The sequence below is a fragment of the Brienomyrus brachyistius genome, unplaced genomic scaffold (genome assembly GCF_023856365.1).
Source record: "Brienomyrus brachyistius isolate T26 unplaced genomic scaffold, BBRACH_0.4 scaffold57, whole genome shotgun sequence".
NCBI lineage: Eukaryota > Metazoa > Chordata > Actinopteri > Osteoglossiformes > Mormyridae > Brienomyrus > Brienomyrus brachyistius.
Genome location: NW_026042332.1, coordinates 1,917,657 through 1,937,734, shown reverse-complemented (window position 1 = coordinate 1,937,734; position 20,078 = coordinate 1,917,657). Strand labels below are relative to the sequence as shown.

At 42.6% G+C, this 20,078-nt stretch overlaps 2 protein-coding genes across 2 annotated transcripts in view; both read left to right on the top strand.

Annotated features, from left to right (window-relative positions):
- The window catches only part of LOC125724531 (serine/threonine-protein kinase pim-1-like), a 153,216-nt gene extending 135,015 nt beyond the window's left edge, over positions 1-18,201 (top strand). The window contains exon 7 of the transcript XR_007387211.1: positions 18,187-18,201. The gene's annotated coding sequence lies outside the window, so the exon portion shown is untranslated. The remainder of the gene's footprint in view (positions 1-18,186) is intronic.
- LOC125724529 (serine/threonine-protein kinase pim-1-like) overlaps positions 8,075-20,078 on the top strand; it is a 195,469-nt gene continuing 183,465 nt past the window's right edge. The window contains exons 1-4 of the mRNA XM_049001268.1: positions 8,075-8,619; positions 9,047-9,141; positions 9,291-9,335; positions 9,419-9,797. Of these exons, the coding sequence (XP_048857225.1) occupies positions 8,505-8,619; positions 9,047-9,141; positions 9,291-9,335; positions 9,419-9,797 (634 nt within the window). The 5' untranslated portion in view covers positions 8,075-8,504. The remainder of the gene's footprint in view (positions 8,620-9,046; positions 9,142-9,290; positions 9,336-9,418; positions 9,798-20,078) is intronic.

Sequence of the window (20,078 nt, the reverse complement as noted above, 5' to 3'; positions counted from 1 at the left end):
GGGTGTGAAAAGACCCCATGCCCCCCTTCGCCCGCTCAGATGTGGTGTTGGTGCATGTTGTTCTAAAGTGCTTTTAAAACAGGTGAAAGGCATGGCGCTAACCACCCCCTGCCGCGCAACAGCTGGTGAGATGCTGAGATGTGGGGCTTGGCACTAGAGGTAAGGCTGAATGAACAGACCGCCCTCTGGATGCCATTTTGTGTTCTCACCCCCAAGGCCCTAACAGGAATAATCCTAAAAGATGATCACTTCTAGTTTCAGAAGCACCGTCAGAATAGAATGCAGTCTGTTTATTATATAAAAAAAACCCTGAGAAATCCATCCATCCATCTATTTTCCAAACCGCTTATCCTACTGGGTCGCGGGGGGTCCGGAGCCTATCCAGGAAGCAATGGGCACGAGGCAGGGAACAACCCAGGATGGGGGGCCAGCCCATCGCAGGGCACACTCACACACCATTCACTCACACACACACACCTATGGGCAATTTAGTAACTCCAATTAGCCTCAGCATGTTTTTGGACTGTGGGGGAAACCGGAGTACCCAGAGGAAACCCCACGAGGACATGGGGAGAACATGCAAACTCCACACGCATGTGACCCAGGCTGAGACTCAAACCTGGGTCCCAGAGATATGAGGCAACAGTGCCAACCACTGCATCACCATGCCGACCCTGAGAAATGCTCATCAGTTTTAGTTTAAGGTCTGGATCCTGCTGCATCCTCTGCTCCAGACTGAGTTGATGAAGGTCTTGCAGGGGCAGCAGACCTTCGTCAATGCCTAGGTCCAACAACTTTGCCCAAGACCAATAATGATTTTTTGTTGATCAAACACCATCTCAAGTTTCATAAGAACTTCCCTAAGCAATGCTATGAAAAAGAAGTTTAATATATTAAAATGAAACGCATACACACACCATAATGCCCTATGATAGCCGTCATCTTAAAGTACAGTCAGCCCAGCAATGTCTAGGCAAATAAAACTGCAACAAAATCCATTTAGTTGTATGGAATACATGCTTATACCGTGTGTCCCCTGGCCAGTGGATATGTAAAAGAGGTGGGGTAACAAAACAATCTGGCCAAGATGACAGAAGCTAATGGCTTGGCAACATGCAGCATGAAAACATTTAGAGTACATGTTGGAAAGCTGTCTGGGAGACCAAGTTTGTCTACGTCAACACTGACTACTGTTATATGTTACATTACATTAAATGAAGAGAAACAGACCTCTGTACATCTTCATTTAGGCACTCAAGCTTTTGAGCTGACTGACAGGCCACCCACTAATGTTATATGACGGACTGATAGCTGAGAATCACTGCAATCCAAAACAACATAGTCATCGATGGCAACGGCTATTTGTTATTGATTTGTTAATTGATGGCTTCTAATTAGTTTATTTTCTTATCAAACATAGAATCGAAATTATGTGTTATTTTCCTTCATCCATCGATTTATTTTCTTCACATTTAAAAATTTCATGAGGTTAACTTATTCGCTACTGGTGGTCAGTCGGCACAAAGATTTCTGGTTGACATGTATCTTTGCTTTATGGCCTCATTAAATAACGTCCGAAAGACGTTATGAACTTGTAGCTGCCTACTTATATCTATATCAACAAAGTGTCCATGAATTCCAGCAGTGCAGTGCGGTTATACCGAATGGTTGGTTCCTCCAAACTCAACTGTGAATCTCCGTGAGTTTGCAAATGTGAGACATAAATGGGATTTACCAATTACCAATATCACTTAGTAACCTGTGTTAGAATGCACGTCCAGTGAGCTGCATTACCAGATCATGTAAACGATTGGTAGCAAAGTTCCCCTCATGGCTGTTGAGAGAGAGAGTCTCATGATATTTCAGGCGAGTTTGAGGTTTCAGAGCGTAACAGCCAGTTCGCACAGAGGCAGTGAGCACTCAATGAACGGAGGCTGAAGTTGTGTAAAAAAACATGCATTTATTCTTAACTAACACGACAACTAACATGACAGATGTAGTATATGAATCTGTTTCTTTAGGTGGATGACAGTAGGTTGTAGAGGTGATGAGCTGAGGGAATGGTAGCACTCCAGAAGGTGCGGTGTTTTGAGCGGTTGTTGGAGTGGAGCCCCTTTGAATTTCTCTCTTTGTGAAGGTTTAAGGTAAAAGGTTTTGTCTTGGGGTTGCAGTTCACTGTTGGGTAGCAGGTCTTCACCAGCAGGCTTCAGGACTGGTTTCTTTACTGGGCTTTGCGGTGGTCTGGCGATTTCTTGATGGTATTCTCATCAAGTTCATGAATAGGGATGACCAGGAATCCGACACCTGAACCAATGGCTGGCCATCTAGTTGCCGGGCAGATCAACATCAAACACACAAATACCACACTAGTAACAAACTGTGCATTTTAATAGGGGTTATATCAAAGGTCACATGACCGAACCAGAAACCAGGTCTCATTACATCCACTTGTCTGAGAAGGAGAAAGCTATTGGTTTTTATTGTTGGCATTTTATTGGATTTAAATATCCAAATGTTAGTGAGAAGAAGAAAATGTACTTGTCATGACCAGTAAAGTTCTAGAAGTGGGACAATCCTAGCAGTGATTTCTGCTGTATATTATAATGCACAAAATCAAGGAATTTCAACCATAAGTTTCCATCACATGAAATCTTTGGATATTATGGATATATAATGTGAGACATGAATTTATAAATAGGGGAGAACCACAAATATGCCATAAAGAACCATAATATTATTAGTCAAGGGGGCCGGATCATGATCACTGATCATTCTACTCCTACTTATATCCTAAGAAGCTTGATAAATACTGTCCCTGAACTGGAACAGACTGAGAACTCCAACAGAACACCCAACACATCCCTAAAGTTACTCTCAGGCTGTGTGGCTTCCTCATAGCCATGTGACAGGCTGCCCAGGTGCTAACATCACCACTCAGCCTGTCTTTGTATGATACTGGGGGAAAATAAGCAACAGCAAGACTATGAAGCTCTAATAGCTAACAATAAGAAATCAGAAATTTGCAGAGAGTTCTCTATCGGTTAAGATTAACTTGTTGGTGTTAGATTGCTAGTGACGTACTGAATTATCCCCATTCAGGACTACTAACGTTAGCTAACATTATAAAATCCAATTTTTCTTAAGGCTGTATCCTAATAACATTAGATAACATAAGCAGATACATTCACTTGTAGTTGCTTATGTATGAGGAAGCGTATAGCTTAAAGCCCTTATCCATTTTGGTGGCAGGAGTTTTAGATGTCAACCTGCACCCATCTTTGGTAGCTTGTGAAAGCATCTCTTGAGTAAAATAGCAGTATATTCAACTTAGATTGTAGCGCAGACCTGACCTGGAAGCAATGTGACGTGTTTTACAGAATAAGAAAGTCTGTTGTGCCTAAACCCCATACCCATTATATTAGAGTAGACCAGTGGTTCTCAGACTGGGGGGTGCACCCCAGGTATTGCAGGGGGGCACGTCAATAGGATAGCCTACGTTCCACTCGAACACTGCTAGCAAAAACATGGACAAGTTTGTGCACCCAGCCAAGCCTCCAGTAGAGGCTGACTCTTCATCAGCTGCAAGTTCAAGCTCCAAAGCAAAGAAGAGAAAATATGATGAGTCATATCTGGCCCTTGGTTTCACAACGACAATGGTGGGTAACCAGGAGAGACCACAGTGTGTTGTGTGTCTGAAAATACTCGCTGCTGACAGTCTGAAGCCAAACAAATTAAGACGTCATCTGGAGACAACAAACCCTAAGCATAAAGATAAGCCAGTTGGTTTCTTTAAAGGAAAACTCACAAACCGCCGTGCACAACAAAGCATCATTACTAAAGTTATACAGTATCTTTGCCTAAAAACGCTCAACTAGCATCATATAAAGTTGCCTACTGAATTGCTCACTGTCAAACACCACACACAATAGCTGAGGAATTAATGCTTCCCTCCGCTATCGATATGGTTGCAACTATGATTGATGAAACAACAGCCAGCATGTAAAAGGCAATTCCATTATAAAACAATATGATTGCGATGTGCATTCATGACATGTCAGAAGACATAGAGGAGCAGCTGACTGACAAGGTGCGGGAAAGACGCCACTTCACGCTGCAGGTGGATGAAGCTACTGACAGTGACAGAGACTGTTTATTCATAACGTACATCAGATGTATCGATGCTGAGGATTTCAAGCAGCAATTTTCAAGGATTCTGTAAGCAAATTACTGGCAGAGCCACTGCAGAATAAATGCTTAAAATCATAAACACCGACGGGGCTCAGGCTATGGCTGGGAAACGGGGCGGACTGCAAGCACTCGTGAAGCGCATCTCCCCCAATGTGCGATGGACACACTGTATGATCCACTGAGAAGCGTCGGTGTCTAAACAGCTGAGTCCCGAGCTAAACGATGTAATGACGGATGTCATCGCTACAGTAAACTGCATTAAAATACGCACCATCAAAGTCCGGATTTTTCCTGCCCTGTGCGAGGAAATGGGCTCCAACCACACAGCTGCTTTGTTTCACAGTGAGGCTCGTTGTCTGTCACGCGGGAAAGTTTTTACCAGAATATTTGAGCTCCGAGATGAGATCAGCGCTTTCATGGAGGAAGAGGGTCACGAGCTTGCCAATAAGTTTAAAAATGACAAATTCCTCCTGAAAGTTGCATACTTGAGTAACATGTTTCAGAAACTCAGTGAGCTAAATCTGCAGATGCAAGGCACCGATACACACCTTCCACATCGGGCAGATAAAATCACATCATTCACAAGAAAACTGGAGATGTGGGAGCAGCGAGTTACTGAGGGAAATATAGACTCATTTGGGAACCTGAAAACATTCATTGAGCTCAACAAACTTCAGAACACAATGATCCCATACATGAAAGCTCACCTCTCCACTCTACAAAAACGTTTCCAGGAGCCTAAAATATTTGACTGGATCGGAGACCCCTTCAGTGCTACACCAGATGAGGATTTCAGCACTGCAGAGGAGGAACAGTTCATTGCAGTTTAAGTCTAAAACACTGGCTGCATTTTGAATTGGAGTGGAGAAGGATTACTCAGTGTTAGGAGGGAAAGCTGTGGGCACACTCCTTCCTTTTGCTACATCCTACCTGTAAGCTTTTCTGCTGTGGTCTCTATTAAGACAAAATACAGATCAAAGCTGCACATTGAAAAGGAACTAAGAGTGACTGTTTCCCAGCTGCAACCCTGAATTGAGAAGATGTGCAGCACAAAGCAAGTCCACACCAGCCACGGAAAAGTGTGAGACTTGAGATGATCCCCTTTTACGTTTTCTTCTGACTGGGAGCTGGTTAATTTCCCAGCCATTCCTGTGGAGACAGCTGTTTATTCTTCTTTATAACTTCACTATGCTCTTTATTTCTCCCACAGTGATGAAATTGCACCATTTGTAATTGCATTTGTTTCGCTCGATTAGAAAACTTTATTAAATAAAGTTTGATTCTGAACCTGTGTAGATTGAATGGGGTGGGGGGGATCAATAATGTTCCTATCTGGGAAAGGGGGGCCCTGCAGAGAGAGTTTGGGATCCACTGGACTAGACAATGTTATATTAGACAATGGCATGGCTAATGATGCAGCTGTAGATCTAGACTCTAGATCTTCCTTGGGCTAAACGATAAGGTTTCAAGGGACAATAAATAAGACATTCTATTTTTAAAATGTTCAATTAAATCAAGACTGACATTTCTGAGTAAACTCATAATCTATGTGCTATATCTACTGCATCATGGGCTACAGTGTGAGACGATAATAGCCAAAATATATACTAAAATAATGAATATTGAACATATAATTGATTTTTTATTAGATAGTTTTATTATTTATCAAATTATTTATCAATAGCAAATTGAATATAAATATGAGTAACAGTGTTTTTTGGTTTGGTTTTTGGGTTGTGGGTGAGCTTCAAGTTCAGCCATGTCTTTGGCATGGAGCTGGGTAATCTCAACATTTACATGCTAAAAGATCACGTGTTCCCATTACAGTAATGTAGTTCACTGCATTCCTTAGCCGTCAAACTGTCAGAAATATTCTTACAATATTCTTCTCTTACAATATCGCAACACAGTTTCTATTACACTATACATCCATTTTCTGAAACCACTTGTCTTATTTAGGGTCGCGGTGGGGGGGAACTGACCTGTCAGTCAAAAACGTATTAGCCAATGGGGACGCGACTCTGAAAAAAAAAACCCGCCCACGCGAGACGTTTATGTCAGAACTATAAACAAAAAAGTCGGGGAGCGCGAGCGAGTAAGCTTGCAACGTAAACAAATGAAAACATAATCAAAAGACCAATCATGTGTTTGCAAGTTATAATTTTGACTTTTGAGATGACATTTTTTTTTTGCTTCAGTTAGTTTTTTTCTTTAGCCTTGTTTTTGCTTGATGTCAAAAAAGTTTGCTTGATAATATTGGCACAAATCTGATTCCATATGTAAGGCGCTTTCACAGCGAAGTTACGGAACCTGGTCCCGGTTTACAAGTTCCTGGGTTGTCATGCCTTTTGTAACTCCTGGTCACTTTCATGTGTCACACCGCACAATAGAAACTGGGAACTTTAAGATCGTAGCTTAAACTCCACACATAATTACACCGCCAAGCCGAAACAACGGAGGATAAATAAGTCAATCACTTTGTTGGTTAATAATTTATTAGTTATTTGGGGGATCAATTGATCAAAACGGAACACAGTTCAGAACTTTTATTTATATTTTACTTTTACTTACGATCTGCATTGTTTATGATTCTTATTACATCTGGCCAGCAGATCGATCTTTCGTTTCCCACAGAATAATACATGATGTAACGTTATTTCGCTAATAAGCTCTGGCTAATTTCTGGGCGGGCACAGGCAATATTGGACAAAAGTGCATTGCTTATTCATCTAATTTTCCGATGCAGAGATATGGAGACACAGGGGCTCCGTAGTGTTACTATACATCTGATACACACTTATAATGTAGCAAGTGCCAAGTTCATGTCTGTTGTTTTGAACTTTTGAATCAATATTAACAAGCGCCTGAGTATTAAGTAACAAACCATTTTAAAATCCATGACCTTTTTTTATTTGTCTGTGTGTTGTTTTCTGTATTTTAACAATATAGGTAATATATTACATACGTTTCAGGAGCCTACATAAATAGAAACGATCGTTTTCACAGCCTACAGTAAAGAGCCAGAAAGATGAGAAACACAGACTGCCTTGGGAACATATCATGCTTTCAGACAACGTAAGGTTACGAAGATGCGCTGTATACATAAAATTGAATTGAATATTATGTACAGTACTGTATTGTGTTATATCGTATTGGCATTATACGCACTTCAGAAATTTAATTGGTAAGGTACTGTAATTTGAAAAGCGTTTGAGACAACTACTGTAGTTTTAAATCGTCAATAAAATGAAGTAAATTGCGACGCTGTCCGTATTTTAATATAAATATACATATGTGAATCAGATGGTAATCTGTCTGAGACATAATTAAGAAGCAGAAAAAAGCGGTAATAACCATCATCCGCATATATAATGATCAATTTCTCCCAGACAAACGTGATCATTAGATGCGGTGCCCAGTGTATTCCCATTCAGCGGAATACGACTGCCTTTCGGTGATCTGGTTCGCTTTTTTCTCCTTAATCATTTTTGTTAAATATTCCCACAAACCAGCCACGCTGTTTATGACTGAGTCAGAAACTTTAGACTGCATTTCCTATGTGATCGGTTAAGTTGTTTTAATCGTAATGGCAGATTCCTTGTCACTCCGTGATTTCTGATGTACTACTTGGAGATATTTTGAGCTTTAGAACGAATGAACCACAGCTTATTACAGAACAATTAACAATTCATCCATATTCAATAATCGTGCATGATTTTGGACTACGGGGAAACCAGAGAACCCGGAAGAAACACCAATATGCAAATTCACAACTAATTATCCATCCATCCATTTTCCAAACCGCTTATCCTACTGGGTCGCGGGGGTCCGGAGCCTATCCCGCAAGCAATGGGCACGAGGTAGGGAACAACCCAGGATGGGGGGGCAGCCCATCGCAGGGCACACTCACACACCATTCACTCACACATGCATAGCTACGGGCAATTTAGCAAGTCCAATTAGCCTCAGCATGTTCTTGAAATACAGGGAAACCGGAGAACCCGGAAGAAACACCACGATGACAGGGGGAGAATATGCAAATTAAAAACTAATTATATTATTGCTAAATAATATATTCAAACGTCTCTTCTTTTTTTTTTCAATTTTACGACGGGGGGGTGAGGGACCTCTGGGCTTCAGCCCATGTAACCCCGTGCATGATGCCGTCTGTTGTTCAAAAATCAACAATATTTGAATGATGCTCATCCATCCATCCGTAACTGGTCAGCCACAAAAGCATCATTCAATTACTTCTTGCTTAGCATTGCAGAAGAACGTCTTTACTCTTTCATTATCTATTACTCATAGCAGTAAAAATGGGTAAAAAACGCTCCCACTCCGATTCCGCTGATGAATCTCCTGCGAAAAGAAGGAGAGAGAGTACGGAAGTCCGGAGTACCGACGAAGTCGCGTCCAAAACTCCCCGCAAAGGTTGGAAGTTGAAGTCTTTTGATAGAGAATGAAAATGACACCTAAGAAAGCCATGTAAATCTCTTTCATAAGGCTTGCTGCAAAAGCAGATGCGAATAGTGTACTGGACTTATAGATTAAACAAATAAATGCAACAATTGATTCATTGATTGATAAAAAAAAAATGTCGCTGAACGTTTGAAAAGCAAACATACCCAAATTGATTCAATACGTTTTGATTCTGAACCCGATCTTACTCTGACTGCAGCATCTAAAAGGCAAACTAATGATAATACTGAATTTAAAAGCCAAGTTTAGGATTGGCATGTGGTAAAGAAATATTAATGCATGCTATTTAAAGTTATTAGTGAAGTGTCTTCAACTGTGTTATCCTGTAGAAAATGCTGTATGGACTCTTTTTCTGAAGTGTACCTGCTTAATGTTGTAGAACATTTGGAGGACCTGTACCTCCAGGGCCATCTACTTGGAACGGGTGGCTATGGGGCAGTTTTTGCCGGCATTCGCAAGGCAGATGGCTTCCCAGTAAGTGACCAAATGGTGTAGCCGCGACATGCGTAGTAATATCTCTCATAGGGATCCCTTTTATTGCACCTGTTACAGGCACCTATAAAAGGTGATGATTTCTCAATAAATCCTACACTAAATTTGTGTTTTTTTTTTTTTACCTCTAGGTGGCAATCAAATATGCCAGAAAGACTGAAAAGAAGCTAGAACTGGTAAGTGTTTTCAGTCATAGAGCTGGGTTTATTTGGAAGAATTTCTGTCTAAACATATGTATATCCTTCCCTCCCATTCATAGCCTGGACTTGACGGGCCCATGCCATTGGAGGTGGCGCTGATGAAGCTTGTTAGCAATGAGTCATCTTGTGCCAACGTGCTCAAGCTCATCGACTGGTTTGATGGACCACAGGATTATATTATGATCCTGGAAAGACCGGACCCATGCGAAGATCTCTTTGATTTTTGCAAAAGGAAAGGAGGCCTCCTGTCAGAAGGTGTTGCCAGGCACGTGATGGTGCAGGTCCTCCACGCCTTGCGTCACTGCCAGGACTCAGGCGTCCTCCATCGAGACCTGAAGTCAGAGAACCTTTTGATCAGGACAGACACTCTGGAGGTCAAGCTCATCGACTTTGGCTGTGGCGATATCTGGACAGATTCCCACTACACAAAATTTTCAGGTCAGTGAGAGAGGCTAATTAAAACCTGTCAAACTAACCCCTGGTTCAATAGCAAGTGGCGGGTAGTCCAGTGCAGTGTTTTCCAGTGCAGTGTTTCCCCTACCATTAACCTGCGTGAAGTTGCCCCCCATATGTTTCAGATTTCAACCAAACTGGTCTCAATCGTATGTGCCGCGCTTGTGCCAGATTGGGCCATTAAAACGATCCTTTGTGCTGTTTTAGTTTCTGAGATATTAATGTCTGTTTACATGGTGACGTCATCAGCGTGAAGTTGATGCCCCATTTGCGTCTGATTTCCACCAGACCGATCGCAATTGTGTGTGTTGCTTTGTGCTGGCTTGTGCTGTTAAAACTATCCTTTGTGCTGTTTTAGTTTCTGCGATATTAATGTCTGTTTACATGGTGACGTCATCAGCGTGAAGTTGATGCCCCATTTGCGTCTGATTTCCACCAGCCCGATCGCAATTGTGTGTGTTGCTTTGTGCTGGCTTGTGCTGTGAAAACTATCCTTTGTGCTGTTTTAGTTTCTGAGATATTAATGTCTGTTTACATGGTGACATCATCAGCGTGAAGTTGATGCCCCATTTTCCTCTGATTTCCACCAGACTGATCGCAATTGTGTGTGTTGCATTTGTGCTGGCTTGTGCTGTTAAAACTATCCTTTGTGCTGTTTTAGTTTCTGAGATATTAATGTCTGTTTACATGGTGACGTCATCAGCGTGAAGTTGATGCCCCATTTGCGTCTGATTTCCACCAGACCGATCGCAATTGTATGTGTTGCATTTGTGCTGGCTTGTGCTGTTAAAACTATCCTTTGTGCTGTTTTAGTTTCTGCGATATTAATGTCTGTTTACATGGTGACGTCATCAGCGTGAAGTTGATGCCCCATTTGCGTCTGATTTCCACCAGCCCGATCGCAATTGTGTGTGTTGCTTTGTGCTGGCTTGTGCTGTGAAAACTATCCTTTGTGCTGTTTTAGTTTCTGAGATATTAATGTCTGTTTACATGGTGACATCATCAGCGTGAAGTTGATGCCCCATTTTCCTCTGATTTCCACCAGACTGATCGCAATTGTGTGTGTTGCATTTGTGCTGGCTTGTGCTGTTAAAACTATCCTTTGTGCTGTTTTAGTTTCTGAGATATTAATGTCTGTTTACATGGTGACGTCATCAGCGTGAAGTTGATGCCCCATTTGCGTCTGATTTCCACCAGACCGATCGCAATTGTGTGTGTTGCTTTGTGCTGGCTTGTGCTTTGAAAACTATCCTTTGTGCTGTTTTAGTTTCTGAGATATTTATGTCTGTTTACATGGTGACGTCATCAGCGTGAAGTTGATGCCCCATTTGCGTCTGATTTCCACCAGACCGATCGCAATTGTGTGTGTTGCTTTGTGCTGGCTTGTGCTGTTAAAACTATCCTTTGTGCTGTTTTAGTTTCTGAGATATTAATGTCTGTTTACATGGTGACATCATCAGCGTGAAGTTGATGCCCCATTTGCGTCTGATTTCCACCAGACCAATCGCAATTGTGTGTGTTGCTTTGTGCTGGCTTGTGCTGTTAAAACTATCCTTTGTGCTGTTTTAGTTTCTGAGATATTAATGTCTGTTTACATGGTGACATCATCAGTGTGAAGTTGGTGCCCCATTTTTCTCTGATTTCCACCAGACCGATCGCAATTGTATGTGTTGCATTTGTGCTGGCTTGTGCTGTTAAAACTATCCTTTGTGCTGTTTTAGTTTCTGCGATATTAATGTCTGTTTACATGGTGACGTCATCAGCGTGAAGTTGATGCCCCATTTGCGTCTGATTTCCACCAGACCGATCGCAATCCCGTTTGCTGCATTTGTGCCATTAAAACTATCCTTTGTGCTGCTTCAGTGCAGAGATATTGCTTATTTACATGGTCACGTGACTCTGCTGTTAAGTTAGCCCCCCATTTGCCTCCGAACCGGTCTCAGTAGTTTGTCCCGTTTAAAAATTGTCTGTGCTGTTATTTTTCTGAGTTATACCTCTTACTTTACGCCTTCACATGATCGCCGTATAGTGCTCAGGCTCGTGTTTCTCATGTGAACAGAAGGTGGAGCGTTTGATGACTCCGTGTCAAAGCTGGACGTAGACTTAGTCAGCCCCACCAGCCAGATACCGCATTTCAGGATCCTGCTAGATATTTTCACAAATGACCGACCGTTACATACTGCCTCGTTACGTGCAGGCTTGACCCAGGTTATCATGTGTTCTACCAACTCAGCACAGCACAGGACGTCCATTTCTTGAGTTGTGGGAGTGAAAAAGCAAAACGACAATATGTAAAGTGGCTCTTGCGGTGTGAAAAGCGATTGTGTGCCATTTACAGTGGTAAAGCACATCACATAACTCTAAATTACGTGCAGACGTACATAGCGTTTTGCTACAAGGTAGCTAGTGAACGCCACGGCAGCAAATGCGACCAGTTAATGCTTAATACTCTACAACAATGTATAATAAACTCTTGTCATTTTGCCTGCACTGTGTGTTGCAATGTCTACAGATGTAGCCACTTGAATTTTCCCATGTTTCCATGATGGGGCCTTGGCTGGTCCATGACTGGCCCCTGCTGGGTCCTGGGTGGGACATTGACTGTAATGAGATCCCCCACGATGATGTAATGAACAAGGGGGCCGGCATGATCTGCCCCTTACCTCTGTCTGTAAAGTACTTGCAATGATTTATCCAACCACCAGGGAGAGCAGTGATTATGAAAGCTGAAGTGACTTACCAGAGTAAGTCTTACCAGTAGTTTTGGAAAAGGAGAGTGACCCAAGATGTGTGTAACAGACTAATTACAGGCCTAAACAAAGTAATAAGGATGATTGTGGAGAATAAAGGTGGACAGAGTGGAAAATGAAAATAAAAAAATCAAATGGTTCTGTACGGTGCTTGAATAAAACAGACACATTCCTTAGTGCAGAGGTCTCCAACTCCGGTCCTGGAGGGCTACTGCCCAGCAGGTTTTCTATCCTACCTGGCTTCTGATGAGCCACACCTGTCCTCAGGTAAATATCAGGAACAGGTGTGGCTCATCAGAAGCCAAGTTACAAGTCTGCAAGTTGTGTCTAACTAGGTGAGAAAGGTTTAAAGTTTCATCAAACAAGTGACTGATTCAATAAATGACTTTTGGCAATTGGCAGTTTCGTTCCCAAAATGATTTTTATTATTTCAACAATTTGGAAAAACTAAAATATTTCACCTATCTAAAAAAACATTTATCCCAAATTGCTACAAATACTTTTATTCAGCACCAATAATTGGAGATCATTTAGAGAGTGATTATTCTATCTTTTTGTTAAAACCTATTTTCAGTGGTGCTGACAAATTGTAAAAAATCACATCATAAACATTTTTAGCCAAGACTTTTGAGCTCTGAGGCTTATAGACATTGGGGCTGGCTACACAAACAAAATTGTATTTGGTGTGATTACTAAAGTGTTACAACTTTGAAGTGACTTTGGAGTCACCACACCTTTGCATACTGTCAATGGCCCATGGAATGTCTGTCACTGCTCCTCACACCAATCAGTTTGGAAAGGCAGTGTGAATTTTACAGTTTTTTTCAATTGCTAAGACAGATACTGCAATTCTGGAGTTGCTTTCTCAAAACTCTTCAAACAGTCACCACAACATTATCTTATACAAAATGCAATCAATGACTAAATGCAATCATGACTAAAAGTCATGGATTCCTGTCTCACTCACAACATTAAATTTTCAGAGGCCATTTTGCACATACCAACATACTGACCCTAAAACTGCTAACAAGACCGTCAAAACTGAAATATGTAATTTTCTTAAATTACTATCAAGACCCTTTCTAAAATAGATGGTAAAAGCCATATAATATAAACAAATTGACACAAGACCAAACAATGAATGCTGGATGCCAAGATATTTCTCCAGAGAAATGCCAAGGATGGATCAGGCATGTAAAGAGATACTACCCTAGATTCTACTCTGTCTTAGCGATTGAAAAAAACTGTAAGAAAAGACACAATACTAGCCTTTTTACAGTTTATCACATGCAACAGATTAAACGTTGATAAATAAAATATGCAATCACATTATATTACAGGACTAATACAAAACAATAAATGAATATTAGAACAACAAATTGTCGCTCCTGATCAAGATGCCAAGCTTCAAAACAGTTCCTGTCTGGTTGAAGGCAGAGATTGAAAGCACATGCTTTGCACTTCCGAGGGGTTTTTGTATGTACTGTACAATATCATAGCGCTGGATTAGTATGTACCAGCATGAGCGCTAGCCAAGTACCTAGCCCTGTTTGTCTCTGGTGTAAAAACTTCGGCTGTGTCTTCAGTTCACCTTAACTCCAAGAAGTTATTCGGCTAAGCAAGAAATCCTGCTTTGTGAAATACCCCCGATCTCAACCCTATTGAAAATTTGTGGGTTATGCTTAAAAGCCGGGTCCGTGTCAGGAACCCAGCTAGTTTAATTTAACTAGAAATTCTGCAAAGAAGAGTGGTCAAATATTCAGCCAGAATTATGCCAGAAGCTTGCTAATGGATACCAAAAGATTCTGGTTGATACCTGTTGTACCTGTGTGTGTAAACTTGTGACCACAACTAAATTGTGTTTTAGTAAAGAAAGCGCCATCTCATGGTAACACCCTGCAAGTGAACAGATGGGCGGGTTTAGACGAGAATTTAGGCACATCCCCAGAAGGAGGGGGGTTACTCCCTTTGGCTGGCTTTTGGCAGGCAGCCGCCTTGGAGGGGAAAATTGGTTCCCATGGACCCTCTTACTTGTTGTACATGGCGGTTAAATAAAAATGTCCGATAATGAAGTTTTACTTTCTTTGTAAAAATACAGCGAAAAATACGTATGTCTGTATGTTGGGCTGGGCGATATTGTCTAAAGCTAAAATCTCCGATTTTTTTACTTGTATCTGTGTCTGGGTCTATGTCAGGGGACAGCATATAGGCTGCCAACTCATTTTTGACTTTTTCTGACTTGGACTGGGAGGTAGAAGGCACTTTCTTCTTGAAGAAGCTTGCCAATGTCTTTTTCTTCTTCAGCTCAGGCTGTGCTGCTTCGTCAGCAAGGAGAAACTTCAGCTCCATAACAGCTCTTTCCTTAATTTGTTCCACCTTGTTATGTTCAGTGTAAGTCGTGCGGAATCTGGGCTCCATTAGTGAAGACATGTCCAAGGGTTCATCTGTGACAGTTCATCTTCTATTAAGGTACCCCAGTATGTTGTTTTTGTTTAGTTTTGTTAGTTCAGTATCTCCCTCATCTGGCTGTAAGAGACTGCTTCTGAACAGATGAAGCATCGGTTTGAGGTAAGAGACACTGACATAAGTCTCCCCAGACTGGGCCTCAGTGAATTCTTGGTGTGGTTTCACAGCTTTGTTTACTGATTATAAAATATCTATGTCTTGCCATGTCGGCATGAGGTGCTGAGTTTTCTTCTCAGACCCCAAGATCCGGGCTATGGCTTTTTCCTGTTCCAGAACTCGCTCTACCATCCTTTGCCTTGAAGCCCACCTTGTTGGGCCCTCTGTGATAAGCTGGTGGGTGGGGAGGCCGAGCTCGGCTTGTACCACAGCCATATCTCTTCTTCTTGTCCAGCTGAATGTGAGGCACTGACAGCCTTTTTAGAAACACCAGTGGCTCGTCAATTCTTGGGTCCTTTACACCATTCTCTGTACAGCAAAAAGGCGAACTACAATTACACACTGTACAGCACAGACATTTGTTTACTTATAGGATGCCTAAATGCTTCCCCTCTTTACATTTCATTAATGCATATGAAACACTAGCATACAAACTCATGTATGGCTGCATGTTTCGGCTGGATCACAGGTCTGAGGTAGTTGAGTAACACAGCACATTCTCCAGCAGCTGTGCAATTTTTTGTTTTGCTATATAAACGTGGTAGGGCTACTTCGGTATGATACTTTCGGCTTGGGAGCTCATATTTGGGGTCGATTGTTTTTAGCTTCTGGAAAACCCCGTTTTTCAATAGTGCAAATGGGCACCATATCTTTGGCGATATGAAATGTCACCGCATCTGTAATTTCTTTCCATCGGGGTCCCTTCTTATCACATGGTACGCAACGCGAATAAGACGCTGATATTTTTATCTGCTCTTTAGCCAAGTTTGCAAAAGGTACAGTATGAACAATTCTGGACATGCCACTTTTTGTTCAAATGTAAGTAAAAGCTGAGAAATATTTTTTTTCCACAATGATACCTCTTGTACATGTCTTATTATCTTCTGGGAGACGCCTGTGTCATTTCCAATCAAGAAAAAACTTGCTGGTTGAATAAAAGTAACGTAAAGTCAAAATTTGGCAGGTGTATGAATAATTCTGGGCTTGACTATATATATGTGTGTGTGTGTGTGTGTGTGTGTGTATAGTTAATGCACACATATAGACCTCACAAATATTAACGCTCCCCCCCCCCCCTTTCTAAGATGGCATTGCTCACGTGAAAATGCAGTGCTCCCTTATTGCTATTACTACCTTATTACTACCTAATTCCATGCTACATATGAAATGCATATGGCTATCAGTCGCTGAGAATCTGAATTATTCAGCAGGATCCTGAAATGCAGTATCTGGCTGGTGGGGCTGACTAAGTCTATGTCCAGCTTTGTCGCGGAATCATCAAACGCAATCAAGTAAAGGCATAAACTAAGAGGTATAACTCAGAAAAAATAGTACAGAATTTTTAAAGGGCACTACTGAGACCGGTTCGGAAGCAAATGGGGGGCAAAGTTAACGGCGGAGTCACGTGACCATGTAAATAAATAATATCTCTGCACTGAAGCAGCACAAAGGACAGTTTTAACGGCACAAACCAGCACAAACGCAACACACACGATTGCAATTGGTCTGCTGGAAATGGGGGGCCAACTTCAAACTGCTGACGTCTACATGTAAACAAACATTTATATGTCAGAAACTAAAACAGCACAAAAAAAATTTTAACGGCACAAACGCGGCACATACAATTGAGACCAGTATCTGAAGCATATGGGGGACCAACTTCACGCAGGTCTACCATTATATAAGGGGGGCACCCCGCCTCTCCAACGGCACCTCCCACCCCCCGTTGAAGGTCAAGTTAATTTTATTTAATTTTATATAGCTCTTTATATAGCTATATAGCTCCAGATCACAACAGAAGTCATTTAAGGTTACCTTTCCTATAGAACAGGGCTATACATTGTGCCTTTATCAAAAGTAAACAGCCTTATGTTATTCATCTTATTTACACAACAGCTTGTCATTTTTGTCTCTACACGGTCGTCGCGTTTACAATTGTCCTCTGGTCTCTGTATCGCACATGGAGTTCTGCCCCGATGCACACACACAGACACGTGCACGCACACAGGTGAGCACACTCCCACCAGCGGACAGGGAGCACACGTTGGAAAATATGTCGCGTCAACCACCTGAAAAGCAGACAAAAATATCTGCTCCCAGGGTGGAGGACAAACATCCGCAATAGGCTGCAAGGAAGACCATCTTGCAGCCTGCCTGCAGATCGGGAATAAATGGGCCGGACGTTTCTGACTTCCCATATCAAGAGGCTCTAGAAATGTCCTTCCAGAAGCCCAGAAAGATACACTGCAGTGACATTTTATGGATAATTGTCATAAAAAGAAATGTTCTGATGTTTAGTTCAGTTGTTATATTGACTGCTGTCATTAAAAGAAACACATGAAGACCATGAATCCTGTCGGTGACTGTCTGCCCCCCCCCCCCCCCCAAAACAAACAAAAAAAAAAAAGCTACAAACCCAGGGGAAACACTGCAGTGATCAAGAAATCTGGACATGTGATCAAACTTCCTGCAGGGGAGTTGGATTTGTGTTCATGAGTCCTAATCTAACTCGTTTCAGTAAAAATATAGGTTTATGAAAGATTTTGTGAGTTTATGAAAGATTTTGCTTTGTTGTTTCAGGCACAAAGATCTTTGCTCCCCCAGAGTGGTTCCTGAGCAGAGAGTATCTGGCTGGCCCCGCCACAGTCTGGTCTGTGGGGGTTACACTATTTAATCTAGTGTGCGGCTACCTACCCTTCCACAACCAGACGGCAATCATTTCAGGCCGCCTGAAATTCCCCCCATGGGTCTCTTCTGGTGAGCAGCTTATTTTTTGTCCCGTGACTTGAGTCTCCTGACGGGGAGTGTTTTTTTCTGACTAACTATGTGCCAAATTATTCTCTGACAGGCTGCTGCAATCTAATTCGCGGGTGCCTGAGACGCAAGGCGGCGAACCGGTGGAGCTTGGAGCAGATTCAGCGCCATCTCTGGCTGCAGCAGAAGTGACTGCTGACTATTATTGGGCCTTTTCTTACTGTTTTGATTAAGGTTGATTAGATAAGGTTATATAAGATAAGTTTTGTATTGTTGTTGTTTTGTATTGTTTTGTAAGTTGTTATATAAGTTAAAATTATATAAGATACGTTTATATAAGATAAGATTATATAAGTTAAGATAAGGTTATATAAGTTAAGGTTATATAAGTTAAGGTTATATAAGATAAGTTTATATAAGATAAGTTTATATACGATAAGATTATATAAGTTAAGGTTATATAAGTTAAGGTTATATAAGATAAGTTTATATAAGTTAAGATAAGGTTATATAAGATAAGATTATATACGATAAGATTATATAAGTTAAGATAAGTTTATATAAGACTAAGATAAGGTTATAAAAGATAAGTTTATATAAGATTAGTTAAGATATGATTGGATAAGATAAGATGTCTTTGAGCCGACCCTTTATCGTGTTTGAGGGGTTTGCGTGTTCCAATGATCCCAGGAGCTATGTTGTCCGGGGCTTTATGCCCCTGGTAGGGTCACCCAAGGCAAACAGGTCCAGGGTGAGGAACCAGACAAATTAGGCTCACTAGACACCTTATGGTAAGAAAATCATTGGATCCACGATTTCCCTTGCCCGGACGCGGGTCACCGAGGCCCCCCCTGAGCCAGGTCTGAGGGTGGGGCTCGATGGCGAGCGCCTGGTGGCCAGGCCTGCACCCATGGAGCCTGGTCAGGCACAGCCTGAACAAAGCACATCAATGGGCTCATCACCTGTAGGAGGGGTCATAGGGGTCAGGTGCAGTGCGAGTTGAGCAGTGGCCAAAGGCGGGGACCTTGGCGGTCCGATCCTCGGCTGCAGAAGCTAGCTCTAGGGACATGGAATGTCACCTCTCTGACGGGGAAGGAGCCTGAGCTGGTGCATGAGGTTATGAGGTTCTGACTAGATATGGGTCGGCTTGGGCTCTGGAACCAGTCTGCCTGAGGGGGCTTGGACCCTCCTCCACTCTGGAGTTGCTCGCGGGGAGAGGCGCCGAGCAGGGGTGGGCATACTTATTGCCCCCTGGCTGGGCGCCTGTACATTGGGGTTTACCGCAGTGGACGAGAGGGTAACCTCCCTTCGCTTTCAGGTGGGGGGATGGGTCCTGACTGTTGTTTGCACTTATGCGCTAAGTGGCAGTTCAGAATACCCACACCCATTTTGGAGTCCTTGGAAGGGGTGTTGGAGAGCACTCCTCCTGGGGACACTCTTGTTCTGCTGGGGGACTTCAATGCTCACTTGGGCAATGACAGTGAGACCTGGAGGGGTGTGATTGGGAAGAACGCCCCCCCCCCCCCCGATTTGAACCTGAGTGGTGTCTTGTTATTGGACTTCTGTGTTCATCACGGATTGTCCATAATGAACACCAAGTTCAAGCATAAGGGCGTCCATATGTGCACTTAGCACCAGGACACCCTAAGCCGCAGTTCGATACTTGACTTTGTAGTCGTGTAGGCATGTCTTGGACACTCAGGTGAAGAAAGGGGCAAAGCTGTCAACTGATCACTACCTAGTGGTGGGTTGGCTCCGCTAGTGGGGGAGGAAGCCGGCCAGTCCTGGCAGGCCCAAGCATATAGTGAGGGTCTGCTGGGAACGTCTGACGGAATCCCCTGTCAGGAGGAGTTTCAACTCCTACCTCCGGCAGGACTTCTCCCATGTCCTGGGGCAGGCGGGGGACATTAAGTCCGAATGGGCCATGTTCCACGCCTCAATTGTTTAGTCAGGTGACTGGAGCTGTAGCCATAAGGTGGTCGGTGCCTGTCGTGACAACAATCCCCGACCTGTTGGTGGACACCGGTGGTGAGGGATGTCGTCAAGCTGAAGAAGGAGTCCTATCGGGCCTTTTTGGCCTGTGGGACTCCAGAGGCAGCTGACGGGTACCAGCAGGCCAAGAGGAATGCAGCTTTGGTGG